Source organism: Chiloscyllium plagiosum, unplaced genomic scaffold, assembly GCF_037043375.1.
Source record: "Chiloscyllium plagiosum isolate Xiang-an unplaced genomic scaffold, Cpla_swu_hap1 HiC_scaffold_3, whole genome shotgun sequence".
In the NCBI taxonomy this organism is placed as follows: Eukaryota; Metazoa; Chordata; class Chondrichthyes; order Orectolobiformes; family Hemiscylliidae; genus Chiloscyllium; species Chiloscyllium plagiosum.
Window position 1 is genome coordinate 70,487,804 of NW_028270141.1, and position 21,575 is coordinate 70,509,378.

Consider the following 21,575-nt stretch of genomic DNA (forward strand, 5'->3'; position numbering starts at 1 on the left):
GTTCTGATATAATGCAATAGTTCAGTTCTCACATTGTAAGAAAATTGCTCAAAAGCTGCAGTATTTAAACTAATGGGGCTGGAATCATATTATACCCAATACAGGTGAGGGAAATTAGTGTTCTACAAATAACAGTCTAAATTTGTTAAAGCACAGAAACAGATACTTCAGTAAATCTTTTCTGAACCCTTTCAAGTTTCACAACATCTGATAAGAAGACCAGAATTGCACGCAGTATTCCAAAAGCAACCTAACCTATATCTTGTACAGCCACAACATGACCTCCCAACACTTTCGGTTCCTCTCAACCCTTCTACTCAATGTTCTGACCAATAAAGGAAAGCATACTAAATGCCTTCTTTACTATTCTATCTACCTGCGACTCTACTTTCAAGGAACTACGAACCTGCATTCCAAGGTCTCTTTTGTTTTTTCAGCAACACTCCCTATGACATCCCATTAAGTGTATAATCCTGCTCTGATTTATTTTTCCAAAATGCAGCACCTCACATTTATCTAAATTAAACTCCATCTGCCACTCCTCAGTCCATTGGGGGTCCATATGATCAAGATCCCATTTTGATTTGAGGTAACCTTCTTCGCTGTCCACTATCTCCAATTTTGATGTCATGTGCAAACTTACTAACAATACCTCCTATTTTCACATCCAAATCATTTATATAAATGACAAAGCAGTGGATCCTGCACCGATCCTTGTGGCACACTACTGGTCACAGGCCTCCAGTCTGAAAAGCAAACTTTCACCACCACCCTCCGTCTTCTACCTTTGAGCCATTTCTGTTTCCAAATGGTTAGTTCTCCCTGTATTCCATGTGATCTAACTTTGCAAACCAGCCTCCCATGAGGAACCTTGTCAAATGCCATATTGATCACATCTGCTGCTTTGCCCTCATCAATCCTTGTTACTTCTTCAAAAGATTCAATGAAGTTTGTGAGACATGATCTCCCACGCACAAAGCCATGCTGACTATTCTTAATCAGTCCTTGCCTTTCCAAATACATGTACATCCTGTCTACCAGGATTCCCTCCAACAACTTGTCCACCACCAATGTCAGGCTCACCGGTCTTCAGTTCCCTTGTTTATCCTTACCACTTTTCTTAAATAGTGGCACCACGTTAGCCAAACTCCAGTCTTCTGACACCTCACCCGTGACTATTAATGATACAAAAGGAGCCCAGCAATCAATTCCCTAGCTTCTCAGAGTTCAAGGGTACACCTGATTAGGTCCTGAGGATCTATCCATCTTTATGCATTTCAAGACATCCAGCACTTCCTCCTCTGTAGTATGGATTTTTTTTTAAGATGTCACCATCTATTTCCCCACATTTTATATCTTCTCATGTCCTTCTCCACAGTAAACACTGATGCAAAATACCCGTTTAGTATCTCCCCTATCTCCTGTGGCTCCACAGGCTGCCTTGCTGATCTTTGAGGGGCCTTATTCACTCCCTAGTTACCCTTTTGTCCGAAATGTATATATAAAAAACCCTTTGAATTCTCCTTACCCTTATTTGCCAAAGCTATCTCATGTTCCCTTTTTTTGCCCTCCTGATTTCCCTCTCAAGTATATTCCTACTCCCTTTATACTCTTCTATACTCTATCTCTCCTGTCTATGCTTGTCATATACTTCCTTCCTTTTTTTCTTAACCAAACCTCAATTTCTGTAGTCATCCAGCGTTCCTTACACCTACCAGCCTTCCTTTTATCCTAACAAGAATACTCTGTCTCTGGATTCTTGTTATCACATTTTTGAAGGCTTCCCATTTTCAGCCATCCCTTTACCTGCAAACATTGGCCCCCCACCCATCACCTCTTGAAAGTTCTGGCCTAATACCATCAAAATTAGCCTCTTCCAATTTAAAACTTCAACTTTTAGATCCAGTCTATCCTTTTTTCCATCACGATTTTAAAGCTAATAGAATTATGGTCTCTTACTTGGCTCTGTACCGCAAAATACTGCAGGGTCATAGTTATGGATTTGTCTCTTGCAATGCTCATTCATATGTATAAAAATTAAACAACTCTGTAGCAGAGCATTACTTACTGCTTGTGGGTATCTTTTTAAAATCCATCAAGTACAAACAGCAGCATAAACAAAAATGCTACTTACATAGCATGAATTATGCACAAAATACTGTTTGCAAAGCCAAACTGTTGAACTCAATCTCAGTTACCATTTAGAGTTCTGGTGTTGAAATTGTAGTAGTTCTTGGAGCACAGCATTGTCTTCTACGCGACATAGTCAGTCACACCAATTTTGTTTTTGTTTGAGTCGCACAAAGATTTCACAGAGCTGCAGTGCAGCTGGTTTTCCCTATAGTTCAGCAAGGTGTAATAGTGTGCACGTAAAAAATGCATTGTGGGGGATCCAGGATGGCAGTGATCTAAGAAGATCGCACTGCAGAGCTCCACAACACAGCACAAGCAGGACAAACCTTTAACCCCGCCCAACCCAGATCAGCGTGACGTTTTGGGACTCCGAAAAGATCGCAGAGTCCAAAGAAACGTCTAAAGATTAACTTACCTGCATTTCCAACCGTCCAGAGATGCCAAAAAAGGGAGGAGGAGCATCCGAGGCCGGGTCTGCAGGATCCTCGGAGTCGATTACTTTTCAGGCCCTGGTGAACGAACTCGCAAAATCTCACGAGATGCTGGAGAAACAGATTTAAGAGAAGCTGGCTCCAATTTCTCTCATGCTGTAGAAGCATGAGCAGCGGCTGGGAGACCTGGAGAAGATGGATGAGATGGTCCACAGGCTCACAGTGGTGGAAGCTGATGCCAGTTCATCCAAGGACAGGATCCAAGCCCTGGAGACGCAAGTCTGTAATTTGTGCGATCAAGTAGATCTCGAGAACAGGGGCAGGAGAAAGGAAGGATAAAGAAGGTGAATGACCCGTGGAATTTGTTGAGGATTGGCTACCGAAATTCCTTGACTTGGAGGCTGGCATGAGAGGATTGAAGATAGAGAGGGCTCACCGGGTTGCAGCGCAGAGATTGGGTCTGGGTCAAAATCCTCGTCCTCTCCTGGTGTGGTTCTATCATTACCGGGATAAGGAGAGAGTCATGGAGGCTTCCAGAGTCCAGGAGAAGGATCCGAAGGCCCTAATTTACGAGGGCTCTAAGATCATGTTCTTTCAAGACTTCTCAGCGGTGATCCCGAAACGAAAATCTTACAACTGTGTCAAGAGAAGACCTGAGTGAGCTTGGGATTCAGTACTCCCTGAGGTATCCGGAAGTGCTTCAGTTCACCTAAGATGGATTTGTACATCTCTTTGACACATCAGAGAAGGCAAGACACTTTGTGGACAAATTAACCTAATTTGAACAATTTTAGTATGAATAAATAGTGTTATTTGGGTAGGTCTTTGTTGTTTTGTAAAAGAAATGGAGGAAGTCCGGTACAATGTTTGGCGGCGGTTGAGATGTACATTTTCAATTTCTAAGTTAAGATATACCAAAAAATGGGTGGGATATTTATTCCCCCTTTTTAAAAAAAAGTTTTTTTTAGAATACCAATATGAATTTGTGGTGTTTACTCTTTTCTGCTTGTGTTTGCAGTGCAGCTCTAGCTGGGAGAAGTGAAGGTGGTTGAGATGGTTAGATGCCTACTTATGAGAAGTTTGCGTTGGGTAGTTGCCCCCTCTGGGCAGGGGGTAAGTTCCCCTACTCAGCACTGTTGGCGCTTTATATGTTGGTTTGTTTTTTGGTTTTTGTTGTTTTTAATTTTCAATACATTTGTAGGTCTGTTAAATGTAGTGGTTTTAATGTTTGGTGGATCATGTGAAACTAAGGCTCAACAATTTGTGGTTCGGGTTCCTCTTCTCCGGAATTTAAATGTTATTGCAGAAGGTTATGGCTAATGAATTGATTAAATGGTGTACCTGGAAAATCAAGGAAAATCACTAACCAATGAAGAGGAAGAAGGTACTCTTGAATCTTAGAAAGAAGGTGGATATTGCTTTGTTACAGGAGACATTCGGGATGACAAGGAGCATCTGCAATTACATCAGAATGGCTTTTACTGAATTTATTTTTCATCATTTAATACCAGAAGTAGGGGAGTGACTATATTGGTTAGGAAGAATCTCCTATTTAAGTTGTTAGAGTGTGTTAAAGACACACAAGAGGTTTGTAATTCTTAAAGCCTTGGTCAAAGGGGAAGAATATGGTTGTTTTAAATGTTTATTGCCCTCCAGCTCCCCCCTTACATTTTTGGTAGACGCTTTTGCTAAACTGATAAGTCTCAAGTCTCAAGTCCTGGCACATCACTATAGGGGAAGATTTTAAATGTCTCATGGATCCCACAGTAGACAGGATGCCCAAAGGTCCCTCCATACCCTCTGTACAGACTAAACAGTTAGTAGGTTTGGGGAGTTAGGGTTGGTGAACGTCAGAGGCATCTCCAACCTACAGGTAGGGCTTTTACGTTTTTCTCCAATCTGTACAGACGTTACACTCCGATTGATTTTTTTTTTTCTTACCCCTGTGGTAGCCCTGGATTTGGTGGCATCTTGTATGATTGGTAATATTACCATCTCTGATCATGCACCAGTGTACCTTATAGTTAAGATTAAGGACATTACAGTGGGTTCGAAGTACTGGCGAATGGCTCCCTTTATCTTCAAGGATAATAAATTGGTGGAGTATTTCTCTAGGGAATTTCGGGCGTTCCTAGGCATCAACTTAGGCTCAGTTAGTAGCTCATCTATCCTCTGGGAAACTGCCAAAGCCTATGCCAGGGGGTTAGTTATTTCATCATCCGCCAGTAGGAAGTGTCAGAAGGGTAAACAGCAAAGTCTCCTTTGAAGCATGGTTGAAGGCAGCCAAGAAGGCATACTTTGACAGACCCTCATTGGTCAAACTACAGAGGATTACGGCACTGCGGACTGCGTTAAATTCGGCAGATGGCAAAGAAGGAGCTGGCCTTTGCAAAACAAAGGTTATATGAGCATGGTGACAAGCCAGGCAAATACTTAGTCTATCCCGCCAGAAAAAGGAGTGTTCCACAAGCCATTATGGCGATTAGGGAAGGGTCTGGGAACCTAACATGTGATTCTAAAAAGATTAATGTGGCGTTCCAGAAATTTTACTCTAAGTTTATACCAATCCAAGGATTGTGAGAAGGGCCAGGCCAAAACGGAATCTAAGGATTTGAAGCTCCCGGGTGTGACTCCCGAAAAGCAGTCCTTTCTAGTTGCCTCAAGAAGTACATGAAGCTGTGATGGAGCTTCAGAATGAAAAGGCTTCCGGTTCTGATGGACTTCCCAGAGAATTCTATAAGGAATTTATAAGTAGTGTCAGGCCCAATGCTCAATATGTTTAATGATTCGTACCGTCATGATTGTCTCCCACCATCTCTGAGAGAGGCCAATATTTCACTTATCCTTAAAAAAGGGAAGGACCCGGAAGACTGTCCTTCATACAGGCCCATCTCGCTCTTAAATGTGGACTTTAAAATCCTCTCTAAGACTCTCGTGTTAAGGCTGGGAGACTGTGTTACCTTATATTATTAAAGAGGATCAGACGGGCTTCATAAAGGGTTGCAGATCCTCCAATAATGTTAGGAGGCTGCTTAACGTATTTCAAGCATGTCAACAACAGTCAATACAAGGATTGGTGATTTCTCCAGATGCAGAGAAGGCATTTGACCGAGTTGAGTGGCCGTACCTTTTCTATACTCTGGAGCAGTTTGGTTTGGATGAAGTCTTTATAAAATGGGTAAAGATTCTCTATGGTGGCCCTTTCGCAGTGATCATCACCAACAATCAAGCAATTTAAATATTTTTAGGGGAAGCCAGCAGGGCTGTTCCCTTTTACCATTGCTTTTTACGTTGGAGATTGAACCATTGGCGGAGGCCATTCGTGGGGATCCCAATATATCAGCTCCAGAAGTGGGGTCAAAATTACATGAGATTTCGATGTATGCAGATGAGGTCCTAATGTTTTTGACAAATCCAGCAGTTTCAGTACCTCGCCTGTTACAATACATTTGTGTATTTGGCGCTTTTTTGAGGTACAAGATTAATTTTGAAAAATCAGAAGGTATGCCTATGGATAGTCTTACGAAGGAGCTAGGTCTTGAGAGTGACTATAGATTCCCATTTAGGTGGTCACAGGAGTTTTTGTCTATTTGGGCATATTCATTACTCCAGTTCTGGATCGGCTGTTCAACGCCAATAATGGGAGGCCCTTCCTGTCTTGTGATTGGGTCGGATAACGTTTATTAAGATGAATATTCTCCCCGGTTTGCTATACCCTATACGGACGCTCCCCCTGATTTTCAGTAAGGAAACTCTCAGAAGGCTAAACGGTTGGTTCAGCTCCTTTATTTGGCATCATAAGCAACCCCCTTATTAAATTAGCCAAGCTGCAAGTGCCTCACACATTTCTTTTTATTTTGGGAGGGGGGTGGTCATTCTAGACCTTAAATGACCAATTAAGCTTGCTTTTGTCCTACGTGAATGATTGATTGGGTTTGTGGAGATCCTCTTTCAATATAGCTAGATATCGAAGCCTCCCAGGCAAGGTGCCCCCTTACCAGTTTGCTGTTTTTGGACAAAATGATAAGAGTTAGGGAATACTGCCATAATCCAACAGTTATCAATATTGTTAAAGCATGGAGGGCAATGTTGGCAAAACATCTTTGTTTACACCTTTAATTAAACAATCTTTTGCCCAGCCATCTGTCACCATTTAACCGGGTAGGATAGATTCAGGATTTAAACATTGGGCAGCTCGGGGTGTGTCTTGCATGAGTGATTGTTTTTTTGAGGGAGACGTAATGACGTCCATCGATCAGTTAGTATGGAAGTACAAGTTATCTGATAGAGATTTCTTTCATTTTTTGCAAGTTAGGGATTTTATTCAAAAGAAGACCACACATTTGACTGATCCCTACAAATCAGATATTGGGCGAGGGGGTGCTAAGTGCTAAGAGTATACTTTCTGTCAGTACTTTCAGCATGTCCCAAGTGCAAGATCTATATGGGCACTCTTATCCATTGTCTCTGATCTTGTGATAGGTTTCAAACATATTGGAGTGCTGTGACGGGCACAATGGAGAAGATTTTGGGTCTAAGGATGGAGAAGGACTCTATCTCTCCCCTTTTGGGCCTGCCCACTGCATTTCCTGCAGACGCGCATAACAAAAAAAACTTTTCAATATTCTCACGTTCTGTGTAAGAAAGAATATCTTGCTCGGTTGAATATCCGAAAACCCCACAGGCCTGTCAGGTTGGTGGAAGATCGTAATGGAGCATATTCCCTTGGATTTTCGCACAAATATGGTACACCACAAAACTGAGAAGTTTTATAAGACATGGCAGCCCTTTTTGGAATACATGGTCACAGATTTATCTGCCACAGCAACATGGGCTTTTATATAGCCGTAACAATCTCCAGGGAGGAGGAACTGTGAACGTATGAGTGTTTTGTTTGACTGGGCTGAGTTATTACTATTTATTTATTAGTTTGTTGTTCATTATTTAACTTTTTTAGTTAGTTAAATAGCCAGTTTGGGCTTTTTTTTATACTTTTCTATATTTGTTTATACATTTGTATATGAGGGTGGGTTGAGTTTTTTTTTCTTGGGTTTTTTTGTAATGTTTTGAATTGTATTGTTTTGTACTTGTAATATTAAAAAATCTATTTTTCCAATAAAAATATATTTTGAAAAATGTATTGTACCCACCTGAACTGTGGAATAGCATTGCATTGTGACATACATCTGTCTTTAAAAATATAACTGGTGTTTTGAGAGCACATTTTTGAGCTCTGTTGTACTTATAACAGCATGGATAGTTACAACTTGGTCAGTGACCTCATTATTTTGAGGTGATGAGTAAAGAAACAATATTCACACCAAAGTAATAGGACAACAGAAAAAAAGGTTTGCGATGGACTTAGCAATCTTGCAGTTCCAGTTTCCCAACGTTTCATTTTAATATTTCAAAACATTCAAATAAATAATTACAAGTAATGTATTTTCAGTTACAATAAATCAAAAGAAATGCCCACATGTAGACAACCACCATATTCTGTACAGTGCCAACATCTTTTTCATCGGAAGATTATCTTAAAGTGGTCACATAGGAAAGTATTGTGTGTGTGTGTTCACTTATTTTCCCGTTATCATGAATAGCTCAGGCTTTGTATAATGCACTCACATAGTTATTTCTTTGTTAGGTTATCAACCCTGAGTGATAAAATGTGACAGATGCCCAGATGGGACTGTTTACTAATAATCCACTTAACCAGATTATATCTCAGTAAGCATTTGTTTAGAACCCTTCGGTCTTTCATGTGCTACGTCAGCTGTGAATACTTATGCTTATGAACTTAGCAACTTTATTGTACAATTCTACCAAGCATCTTGAAATTAGTGTAGCTTAATACAAGTTGAAAATCTGGACAGAATATAGAGAAAGAAAATATAGATAACTGGTCTTAGTCAAGGAAGTGACTGCATCACTAACAAATACAATTGACTCAAAAAGATGTGCATTGAGGACTGTACCCTGATTACATCACAGACTAGCTTAACACCTGTCAGCCTAAAAAAAATCTATTTGCATTTTTAGTGCCCTTCACAATGATGTTCCAAAGCACATTACAACAGTAACTGCACTTCAGAATAGTTCATTGGTGTAATGTAGGAAACATGGTAGCCAACTTGTGCACTGCAAACTTCTATAAACATTATGAAATAGCCTATTCACATTATTATACTTCTGGCTGAATTGTGTGTGAATTTTCTTCTATTAGCTCAGAATCTTCAAATGTGTTTCTATCTCCTACAAAACAACACAAAGCACACCACTTACAAGCAATTCTAATTAAACAATCTTTTGCCCAGCCATCTGTCACCATTTAGCCCTAAATCCTTTGTCATGGTTGAATGTTCATGTACAATTGCAATCTGATTAGAACATTTGCTAAATATTATATTACAGAGGGAAAACCAAATTACTATGCTACACATGCCCAAACTGGTAAAAACCTGAACATGGCCGAATTTCATTCTTTCCTGTTGAACACAAAACACCCACATCTACAAACCAGTCTCTATTCTCTAATCCAAAATGTTATTTTATGTATAGAGTAATTTTGGATATTAGGCTACAAAATATGCTTAGGAAAAGGTAAAAGTCATAAAATGATCTTCCAGCTCTGACTACCAATAGCTGAACTTTTTTTTTTGTTTAGTCAAATTTCCTTTTAAAACATTTTGGTACAAACACTTCGTGAAACCCAGAAATCGGAGAGAAAAAAATTTGCTGCATAGTTTTTGCCACAAAGTACAACCACAGCACTTGATACAAACAACCTCATTACACCAATTCAGGCTGGTAACAATAGTCGAAAGGTTTGCTCCTATTTATTGTGTTCACTTGATTGCTGCCTAACAGAAATGATTGTGTCCTGCAAGTGCTTATTTGGTTTCCACTGACTCACTAATAACGAAACCTTGTGTACTTCCCTTGGGAATGGGAAATATTATAGGGAGTTGTGAGGTGCTGAGGATGATAGTGCAACAGGACACAATACAAAAAGCAGATCTTTGGTTGAGCTGAAACTTACCCAGAGTAACAGTGGCATAGTTAAGTCAGGAAATAACAAGACAGTGAATGAGAGATTGAGACTGAGGTGGCAGTAGGCAACATTACGCATTTGGAAACAACTAGCTTTTAGGATAGCGAATCACAGACCAAAGTTCAGCTTGGGTTCAGCAAAACGCCAAAGATAATGAGTTTGGCTCAACTAAGATGATGGCTTAGAAGGTGATACAGATGACATCCAGGGTACAGAAGTTCTGGACCAGCACAATGTCAATAACTTTGCTGCAGGAAATTAGAAATTCTCCAAGATTGGTAGTCGTACAATTTGTCTGACAATGCAGAGTGATGTTTGAGAGGATAAGTTGGGTATTATCAAAACATATCTGGTATCTGCACATGATGCTGTCAAACAATTGTAGGTATGTGGCAAAGAAGAGGTGTTCCTAAATAGGTTAGGATGTAAGCAGGGTTGCCTTGACATCATCATTGGAAATTCTCCTGCAGTGTTTAAACTGACAAATGTGAAAGCCGCCATGCTGGACAACAGAGGAAAAACAGTGGAGAAAGATGGCATCAAGAAGAAAAGTATATGGCAGTGACAGTAAGTTTTATCTGTAATTGATTAACATTATACCAGTCAGTAGTAGAATATATGTTTTATCTCACTCATGTATTCCTTCTGTTTGTCATCAGTGAGGGAAGGCACAGCATCAGGCAGAGACAACATTTGGGAGCAAGGGGGTGAGGTGAAATCTCCGAGCTTACTGAATTTCATGGTTAACTTTCAAAGATGCCATCAGAGCACTGATGCTTTGTAATTGGTTTGTGGAAGGATCAGAGTCTCTGCCTCTCTCTATCCTACAACAGTTCATAATTAAAAACATTTTCACATTTTAAACCATCAAAACATATCATAATTACAAACTGTTTTCCCTGAAGCGTCAGAGACTGAGGGGTGACTAGATTAGATTATTAGGTTACATTACAGTGTGGAAACAGGCCCTTCGGCCCAACAAGTCCACACCGACCCGCCGAAGCGCAACCCACCCTTACCCCTACATTTACCCCTTACCTAACACTACGGGCAATTTAGCATGGCCAATTCACCTGACCTGCATATCTTTGGACTGTGGGAGGAAACCGGAGCACCCGGTGGAAACCCACGGGGAGAACGTGCAAACTCCACATAGTCAGTCGCCTGAGGCGGGAATTGAACCTTATAGATATTTAGAAAATCATGACGGACATGGATTGGGTAAATAGACATAGTCTTTTCTCTGGGGTGGGGGAAGTCTAGAACTAAAGGGCATAGGTTTAGGATGAGAGTGGAAAGATTTAGATGGGACCCAAGGGGCAATATTTTCATGCAGGGGCAGGTGAATGACCTGCCAGAGGAAGTGGTGGAGGCTGGTACAATTACAACACTTAAAAGGCATCTGGATGGGTACAGGAATAGGAGGAGCTTACAGGATAATGGACCAAATGCTAGCAAATGGGACTAGATTAATTTAGAATATCTGATCTGCATGGACGAGTTGCACTGGAAAGTCGGTTTCGGTACTGTACATGTCTATCATTCTTTGTTTCAGAAAAACACATTCCACCCAAATCAAATAACAAAGACACTACCTCCCCACATCAGATTCCATTACTCACATCCTGAAGTATTCAAAATGTATGATTGGCAATTACTTTCAGCAGTATTTCTTCATTCTCTTGACTCAACCTCACTTTTTGAAAATGCTTCAAAATTCACTTGAACAAAAAACATAAGAAAGATCACTAGGCCATGGAGTAGCTCAAGCCTTTCTACTCTCCATTATGATCAAGCTGATTCAACTCCACTCTCTCCTATCTGGTCCCCTGTTCAACTGCAAGAAACCAAAAAATTGCCTGTCTCAAATAGAGCAGCAACAACTCTGTGGGGTAGAAAATCACAAAGATTTATTGAAGGTACTTTTCACTGCAATCCTAAATGATAGTTCCTTTATCCAGAGAATATGCCTCAGTGTTTATTTGAGATACCTTGACAGTGGAAGTAACTGCTCATCGATTACCCCGTCAAGACTCTTCAAAGTCTTATACATTTCATTGAAATCATAGAATCCCTACAGTGTGGAAGCACGGCATTCAGCCCATTGCCACACTAACGTTCTGAACAGCATCCACCCAGACCCACTCTCTACCCTATCCCTGTAATCCTGTTTCTGAACTCCAGACAGTAGAAGCTCAGGATGTAGGTTTGTTCACTGAGCTGGAAGGTTCGTTTTCAGATGTCTCGTCGCCATATTAGGTAACATCTTCAGTGAGCCGCTGAATGAAGCACTGGTGGTATAACCCGCTTTCTATTTATATGTTCGCGTTTCCTTGGGTTGGTGATGTTATTTCTTATGGTGACATCATTTCCTATGGTGATGTCATTTCCTGTTCTTTTTCTTAGTGGGTGGTAAATGGGATCTAAGTCAATGTGTTTGTTGATAGAAGCATGGCATTCCGATCAGAATTCTAGGAATTTTCGTGTGTCTCTCTGTTTGGCTTGTCCTAGCATGGATGTGTTGTCCCAGTCAAAGTGGTATCCTTCCTCATCCATATGTAAGGATACTAGCGAGAGTGGGTCATGTCATTTTGTGGCTAGTTTATGTTCATGTACTCTGGTGGCTAGTTTTCTGCCTGTTTGTCCAATGTAGTGTTTGTTACAGTTCTTGCAAGGTATTTTGTAAATTATATATACAGACAACAAGCAAAACTAATATCAACCTGAGCACCATCTCTAATACAAGCAAGGCCCAAACTGTATTCCACCTGCAGCGTTTCAAAATTCTGTACAACTTATTACAAGACTTTATTTATATATTCTAAACCATAGCAAATCAGGGCCAACATACCACTTGCCTTCATGCAAGTGGACATGCATATTAACCTTGTGTTCCTTACACAAATACACTCAAGTGCCTCTGAATAATGTTTACAAGTTCATACATTTTCAAAAACATTGATTCTTTACTCTTATGAACAAAGTGAATAACTTCACGTTTCCCCACATTATACTCCATCTGCCACATTGTTATCCATTCATTTGAGTTAATAATGTAGCTTGCATTCACAACTTGCACTCACTCACAGTTTTGTATCACCTGCAAAAATATACATTACTTTCTGTATCATTAAATCATTAATATTTATTGTAAATAACTGAGAACCAAGCACTGATCCTTGCAGCACTACACTGGGAGTAGAAAGTATGAGGCTTTTTGCCAGGGTGGAGGGGTCAATTAAGAGGGGACACAGGTGCAAGATGGGGTCAGGTGGGGGGAAGAGTTTAAAAGAGATGGCCAAAGGGTGTTGAGTACCTGGAATGTGTTGCCAGAGGAGGTAGTGAAAGTAGGCACAAGAGCAGCATTCAAGAAGAACCTGGAAGAATGCACGAATAGGAAAGGAATAGAGGGAAGTGCAGACAGTGTTAGTATGGAAGGACAAAACGTATCGGCACAGGCTTGGAGGGCTGAAGGGCCTGTTCCTGTGCTGTATTGCTCTTTGTCCTTTGTTCACTAGCCACAGTCTGTCAACTTGAAAACAGCCTGTTTATCCACACTCTTTGCTTCCTGTTCATTAACCTAGCCTCTCTCCATGCTGATACATTATCCCAACTTCATGAGCCTTTATCTTGTGTACTTTGTGTGTGGCACCTCATCTTTTAGAAATTACACACATCATAACAACCAGCTCCCCTTTATCCATCCACTAAAGTTTTGACGATGCAACTAGTACATTTGTATAACAGAATTTCGCTTTTACAAAAAAGGTGTTGACTTTGTCAGACTGTACTGCCATTTTCTAAGAGGTTTCTGTGTTTTGTTTACTAGGCTTTAGATATTGTTCAAATACAAATAAATGATCATATGATAGATGAGCAGAATTAGGTCAGTTGGCCCATCAAATCTGCTCTGTTATTTGATCATGGCTCGTGTTTCTCGACCCCTTAACCCTCGATTCCCTTACTAATCAAGAACCTATCTATCTCTGTCTTAAGTATACTCAATCACTTGGCTCCACAGTATTCTGCTGCAATGAGTTCTATAGATTCACCGCACTCTAGCTGGAGAAAGTCCTCCTCATCTCAGTTCTAAAGAATTGTCCTTTCACTGAGGCTTAGCCCTCCTACTCTTGGAAACATCATCCCCACATCCACTCTATCCAGGTCTCAATATTTTCTAAGTTTCAATGAGATCCACTCTCAACCTTCTAAACTCCATCGATTTAGGGAAGGCAATGGCTAGTGGTATTATCACTAAACTATTAATCCGGAAACCCAGGTAATATTCTGGGCACCTATCGATACAGGACCTAACACTGCTCACAACATTCCAAATACGATCCGACCAGAGCCTTATATAGCCTCAGCAGTACATCACTGTTCTTATATTCTTGCCTCTTGAAATGAATGCTAACATTGCATTTGCCTTCCTAATGATGAACTGAACCAGCATGTTAACCTTAACAGAATCCTGAATTAGGACTCGCAAATCCTTTTGTGCTTCAGTTTATGAAGCCTTTCCCCATTTGGAAAGTATTTTTTGCCTACATTCCTCCTACCAAAGTACATCAGCTAAAACTTCCCCAGATTGTATCCCGTCTGCCACTTCTTTGCCCACGACCTCGGCCTAAGTCCTTCTGCAGCCTCCCGACTTCCTCAAAACTGCCTGTCCCTCCAGCTATCTTTGTGTCATCTACAAACGTAGTAACAATGCCCTCAGTTCCTTCATCTATATTATTAAATGTATCATGTGAATAGCTGTGGTCCCAAAACTGACCCTGTGGAATTCCACTAATCATCGGTTGCCATCCTGAAAAGGATCCCTTTATTCTTCATCTCTGTGTTCTGCCAGTTAGCCAGTGTCTTTATCCATACCAGTACATTTCCCTAGCACTATGGGCTCTTATCTTATTTAGCAGCCTCCTGTGAGGCACCTTGTTAAAGACCAGCTGGAAATTCAAAAAGATCACATCCACTGGCTCTCCTTTGTCTACCTTGCTTGTTGATTCTTCAAAGAATTTTAACAGGTTTGCCAGGCATGACCACCTCTCAAGGAAACTATGCTGACTTAGACCTATTTTATCATGCACTTCCAAGTATTCTGCAATCTCTTCCTTAATAAGAAATTCTCAAATCTTACAGATGATTGCAGTCAAGGTAACCTGCCTATAGTTTTCTATCTTCTGCGCCCCCCCCCCTTCTTAATCATAAGTTACATTAACCAGTTTCCCAGTCCTCTGAGACCTCCCCTGACTTGTGATTCCCTCAAAGATCACCAACAATGCCTCCACAATCTCCTTCAGAACTCTGGACTGTAGTTCATCTGGTGTGGGTGATTTATCCACCTTCAAACCTTTCAGTTTCCCAGCACCTTCTCCTCAGTGATGGCCACTACACTTACTTCTGCCCCCTGACTTCTTTGGATTTCTGATATGCTAGGTGTCTTCCATAGTGATGACTGATGCAAAGTCTCTACTCAGTTCTCCATCGTTTCTTTCTTCCCCATTACTACAATTCCAGCCTCATTTTCTAGCGGCCCAATGTCCACTCTTGTCTCTCCCTTACCTTTTATATGTCTAAAAAAAAACTTTTGTAGCCTTCTTTTGTATTACTAGGTAGGCTACCCTAATAAGAGAAAGAGTGGACTGCAGATGCTGGCAATCAAAGTCAAAATGTGTGACGCTGGAAAAGCACAGCCAGTCAGGCAACATCCGAGAAGCAAGAGAAGTATAATCTCTCTTCATCATGTTGCTGATGAAGAAATTATGCTCAAAACATCCTACTCCTCAGATGCTGCCTGAACAGCTGTGCTTTTCAAGCACCACATGTTTTGACTCAGATTACCGTAATATTTCATCCTCCCTCCCCCAATGCTTTTTTGAAAAAAAGTTACCCTCTGCTTGTTTTTAAAAGGTTTCCCAATCCTCTGCTTTCCAGCTAATCTTCAACATATTGGATGCTTTTTCTTTTGTTTTTATATTATGATTTCCCTTTGCCTTGTCCTCGCTTTAGACTGTTCCTTCTTTCTTGGAATGAATTTCTGTTGTGTATCCTGAATTACCCAGAGAAACACCAACGACTGCTGGTCCACCACCTTCCCTGCTGGATCATCTTCCAATCAACACTGGCCTGCTCCTCGTCACGCCTTTAGGTTGGAAAAAGTCAGTCAACGAAACTGAAATATTCTACGACTTGACATTGTCACAGAAACTGACTGTGCTGCATATGCTTAGACTGTAAGAATGTCCTTTAGCTAATGACATCACTACTCCAGGCACAATTGAGTCTGAGCCCAGAGGTTTGGAAGGCTTAAGGCCTTTATGTAAAAACTTTATTATTGCTTTAAATTGTTCCATTAAAGAGAATTCATTTGGTAAATTTCTCTTATTTTAATTCATTTTATAAAGCATATCTAAAATCAGAAACTTCAGTTTGAAATTAAAAATTTGACTTCCCAAAAAAGCTGTTTGGATTGACTGAGTCGATTCCTCAAGATATAAAAAGTAGTAAAAGATTTGTGATGTGGGTTGCCATTGAAAATCCACATATATGAAATATTTAGAATGTTGAATATTCACAGAAAGTAACTCAGTTGAGATTTGTGGACAAGTGGCATTTATAAAATTAATGCATACGTGCCGCTAGTTAGAAGTATCACCATAAGTGAGCTTGACAACACATCAGTAGTAAAGTGACACTGCATAAGTATAGGTCCTTTTTCTCACCATGATAATGCCACAGATGATGTTTTATACTATAAACTAACATCTTGATGGTAGGGTGTAATGTCAGAAAAAAATGTTTTTGTGCTGCGGTTATAATTGATTGAAAAACGTCATAAATAAGCGTTTCTCAAATGATTAAAAGAAAGCATTTACGATTTCAATATATTATAAGCGATTCTCACCATTTTGTAGATGCCCTTTATCATTTAAATCTGAAAGTAACCAGCCTGAGTTAGCAGGCAAATCCCTCACGCAAGTTGCAGGCTCAGGTATTAATTCTGCCTGATGTTCTTCATTGCTTTGCAAATCACAATCCATAAGTATCATCGTAGTATCTTCCGTATTTGAAGACACTGCTTCCATTGCCCTAAAAAAGACTGAACGCAAAGACTCTGTTGCAAAGTACCTGGTGTCCGGTTCACACACTTTAAAAATAGGTCCTAGAAGTAAAACTGAATAATGGCGTACAAAGTTTAAAAGATAAGAGATTAAGTTTTTTTCCAAACAATGCGTTGTTTTGGAACACTTAAATTTATCGGGGTAGTCCAACCTCGTAAAACACTGAGATAATGCGAACTTTCCACAACATTGCAAGTCCCGCTTCTCCCCAGGAACACTGCAAAGTATCCAAGCTGCAAGTCGCAAATGCGTTGACGTTTCACATTCTAATTCTGGCACATGGATCACACAACACAGGTTTCCAGGAGCCGGGTACAAACTGCAGCCAGCGGGACTCGCAAGCACAGGGGGCCAGCAGCTCCACGTTCTTCTGCTGAGCGAGAGCGGTGACGGACTGCAGGAGCACCTGAATATCCTGCTGGCGTCCGGGTCGCCCCTGCGGCATGTTGCAAGCAGACGGACGGCTGAGAAGCAGCAGCAACGGATACGGCCGAGCATTGAGCGCGAGAACCTGCCGGAGAAGGTGGCGGGCTCTGACGTCGGGTCCGGAGTCCGAGAGGCGCGAGCGGCCCGGGCCCGGGTTCCAATCCGGGAGGGGGGCGGGGATGGTGCGGGGATGGTCCTCTAGCTACGGCGGCGCGCGAGGGCCGCACGCGGTCACATTCGGATCCTGTTCCCAGGCTCTGCTTGCTGCAGCCTCAGGTGCTACTGTAGCACGGCCACTCACACATTTCTTGCAGGCAGAAAGAATGTCAGCCAAATGAACGGAGAGCTCCATATCTGTCCAAGCGTGGCAGAGACTTTCCCAAGTTTCTTTTTTACCGATAATTTACAGAGTATAGATTCTAGATGTTGCACTGCCACAATAAGCAACGAGATAAGCAATTTCAGTTGTTATCCCACCCCAGTAATTAGTCTGGATTGGTATTCGGTGATTTTGCAATTACAGGCCGACACGGTAATTCATTCGGAAATTGAAAAGTAACGCGAACTCTATGTCATCTTTCACAACTTCAAGATGAGGAGAAATTCTTCATTCAAGGTGTTGATCTGTGAAGTTCTCTACTACAAAATGCTAAGGAGGTCTAGCCAGAAATAGACTGAATAGATATAGATAAGCAAAATACTGCAGATGCTGGTAATCTGAAATAAGAACTACAAAAATGCCAGAAATCTCAACAATTCAGACAACATATATGAAGATAAGAGTTAACATTTAGAATCATAGAGATGTACAGCATGGAAACAGACCCTTCGATCCAACCCGTCCATGCCGACCAGATATCCCAACCCAGTCTAGTCCCACCTGCCAGCACCCGGCCCATATCCCTCCAAACCTTTCCTATTCATATACCCAGCCAAATGCCTCTTAAATGTTGCAATTGTACCAGCCTCCACCACATCCTCTGGCAGCTCATTCCATACATGTACCACCCTCTGCGTGAAAAAGTTGCCCCTTAGGTCCCTTTTATATCTTTCCCCTCTCACCCTAAACCTATGCCCTCTAGTTCTGGACTCCCCGACCCCAGGGAAAAGACTTTGCCTATTTATCCTATCCGTGTCCCTCATAATTTTGTAAACCTTTATAAGGTCACCCCTCAGCCTCCGACGCTCTAGGGAAAACAGACCCAGCCTGTTCAGCCTCTCCCCATAGCTCAGATCCTCCAACCTCGGCAACATCGTTGTAAATCTTTTCTGAACCCTTTCAAGTTTCACAACATCTTTCCGATAGGAAGGAGACCAGAATTGCATGCAATATTCAAACAGTGGCCTAACCAATGACCTGTAGAGCTGCAACATGACCTCCCAATGTCTGTACTCAATACTCTGACCGATAAAGGAAAGCATACCAAACGCCTTCTTCACTATCCTATCTACCTGCGACTCCACTTTCAAGGAGCTATGAACCTGCACTCCAAGGTCTCTTTGTTCAGCAACACTCCCTAGGACCTTACCATTAAGTGTATAAGTCCTACTAAGATTTGCTTTCCCAAAATGCAGCATCTCTCATTTATCTGAATTAAACTCCATCTGCCACTTCTCAGCCCATTGGTCCATCTGGTCCAGATCTTGTTGTAATCTGAGGTAACCCTCTTCGCTGTCCACTACACCTCCAATTTTGGCATCATCTGCAAACTTATAACTGTACTTAAATGCTCGCATCCAAATCATTTATGTAAATGACAAAAAGTAGGGGTCAATGATGTTTCAAAAGAATCAACCAGCCAACCCCCCCGAGGGAACCTTACAATAATAATTTCTTCAAATTTGATAAATAACCTATCACTGTAACTCTCTTTCCTGTTACAAGACCAAAGTTGGTGACGACTATTACATGGCAAAATTGAGAACCGCAGATGCCAGAGATTAGAGTTGAGAGTGTGGTGCTGGAAAAGTACAACAGGGCAAGCGGCATCCGAGGAGCAGAAGAATCTCCTGGTCCTCAGACGCTGCCTGACCTGCTGTGCTTTTCTAGCACCCCACTCTCGAGTCCATTATAAGGCCCATTGTCAAAAGATCTTTGAAGTCCATATACTTTACAATTAATGAAATGTTTGGCACAGGAGCCAAGTTGTTCATAGCAGGGTCCAACAAAGAGCAAAATCATCATGATCATGTAAATTGTTTCAAAGGTGCAGTTTGACAGATAATCAGGACACCAAGAAGAACACTCTCAATCATTTAAATAGTATCATTTTACGTATACCTGAGAGGGCAGACACCATTTACATTCTCATCCAAAGGTTGATGCTTCTAATCGTGCAATACTGCACTGAAGGTTCTAAAGTGGGACTTGAACACGAAACTTTCCAAAAAGACCAGGGAAACAGTACTGAAACTAAATGCAAAATTTTACATATGTTGAAAATCTTAAAGACTGAAAATGCTGTAAACCCTTTACAAAATAGACAAGCAGGAGGCTGGAAGAACACAGCAAGTCAGGCAGCATCAGGAGGTGGAGAAGTCAATGTTTTGTGTGTAACCCTTCTTCAGGGGTAGCTGTAGGGGGAGCTGCAGATAAAGGGGTTGGTGGGGGCAGGGTGGTGAAATGGGGATAGGTGAAGACAGGTAGAGGGTACAACCCTGGTTGGTCAATGGGAGAAATGAATCCAGTTGGTGGCAGGGAGCAGTGAAAGGGAGGGGGAGGGAGGTTATTTGAAACTGTAAAACTCAATGTTGAGTCCTCCAGGCTTTAGGCTGGCATCCCATTTTGAGCAAAATCCATCAACAGACATCCTTTGGATCAAGGAATGGGAAACACAGGAAGTGAACACTTCAGTTTACTTGTGACTAACCTCATTTGTCCAATGACATGCTTTAATATCACAGGAAAAGTGAAGGTTTCATTAGGTTCAGGACAAACTTTCACTGTGAAAGCCTCAGTGCAACCACCTCATGAATTTAAGAAGAGAAATAAGATGCAAGTTTTGTGTTAAGACACTGAAATTTGGCCCAGCGGGCTTTTGGAAGAGAGGAACCAGTAGAGGCAGCTAATCAACTGGTCTTGTTCTTAGTGACAAAGAAGTCTCAAGAGCTTGCTGCACTAAAGATGACTGAAGGATGTTTGACCCAACTCAGTTCATTCCTCCCCTCTGTTCCCATTATAGCACCCAACTGCATTACAAACTCCCCTTTGTTTCTGTCTCCATTACCTAGTCACCAGATTCTTACATATATGTATTACCCTTTGCAGACGGAAATACATCCTAATATTTCATTCAAATTCAAAACTTGTATACGATGCTGTGACATCTGTGACCTGTGTTTTTTTTTCAGCCTTGAAAGTCTTTTTTTTATTTTTGTTCATGGCAACTCAGAACTTTGCAGCATTGTAAGAAGTTTAAAATCTCTGTATGAGCTAGATGATCAGTTTGTTTCCCTGTATTGCAGGAAATACACTTGTTGACTAACTTTAATGGGCGGTCTCAGCTCCTCACAGGGTGAATTGTTTAACAGGTATAAAGACATATGCTGTCATTGGTGCTGCCAGGCCAATGTTTGGGACAAGCTATCTTGCTGTGTATCAAAGCTGCTTTGTTTCAAGGTATAAACTTTAAAATCAAGAAAACTTCTCAGGCAGTTTCTGTATTGTATTTGGGCCTCAGCGTTTTACAATTTGAAGTTGGCAGTTAGGAAGGCAAATCCAATGTTTTAGATTAGATTACTTACAGTGTGGAACCAGGCTCTTCGGCCCAACAAGTCCATACCGACCCTCCGAAGAGCAACCCACCCAGACCCATTCCCCTACACCTAACTCTACGGACAATTTAACACGAACAATTCATCTGACCTGCACATTTTTGGACTGTGGAAGGAAACCGGAGCACACGGAGTAAATCCATGCAGACACGGGGAGAATGTGCAAACTCCACACAGACAGCATGAGGTGGGAAATGAACCCGGGTCTCTGGCGCTGTGAGGCAGCAGTGCTAACCACTGTGCCAGTGTACCGCCCATGTTGTCATTCATTTTGAGAGGACTAGGGTATAAAAGCAGGGATGGACTTTTGAAGCTTTATAAAACTCTGTTCAGACCACATTTCGAGTATTGTGAGCAGTTTTGGGCCCCATATCTCAGGAAAGATGTACTGGACCTGGAGTGGGCCCAGAGGAGGTTCACAAGAATGATCCCAAGAATGAAATGCTTAACATATGAGGAACGTTTGAGGACTCTGGGACTATACTCGATGGAGTTTAGAAAGATGGGGTGGGGGGGATCTGATTGAAACTTACAGAATACTGAATGGCCTGGACAGAGTGGACATTAGGAAGATGATTCCATGAGCAAAGGAGATGACCCAAGCTCACAGCCTTAGAGGTTCTTTATCTGAATGCA

At 41.4% G+C, this 21,575-nt stretch overlaps 1 protein-coding gene across 5 annotated transcripts in view; it reads right to left on the reverse strand.

Moving 5' to 3' along the window:
* Positions 1–17,310, reverse strand: part of akap7 (A-kinase anchoring protein 7) — a 218,456-nt gene extending 201,146 nt beyond the window's left edge. For all 5 annotated transcript variants that reach the window (XR_015753417.1, XM_043683364.2, XM_043683354.2 and 2 more), the window contains exon 1: positions 16,523–17,310. Coding sequence is in view for 4 of the 5 variants with exons in the window: in XM_043683364.2 (XP_043539299.1) it covers positions 16,523–17,237 (715 nt within the window). In the remaining variant the exon portion in view is untranslated. The remainder of the gene's footprint in view (positions 1–16,522) is intronic.
* Between the last annotated feature and the right edge of the window lie 4,265 nt (positions 17,311–21,575).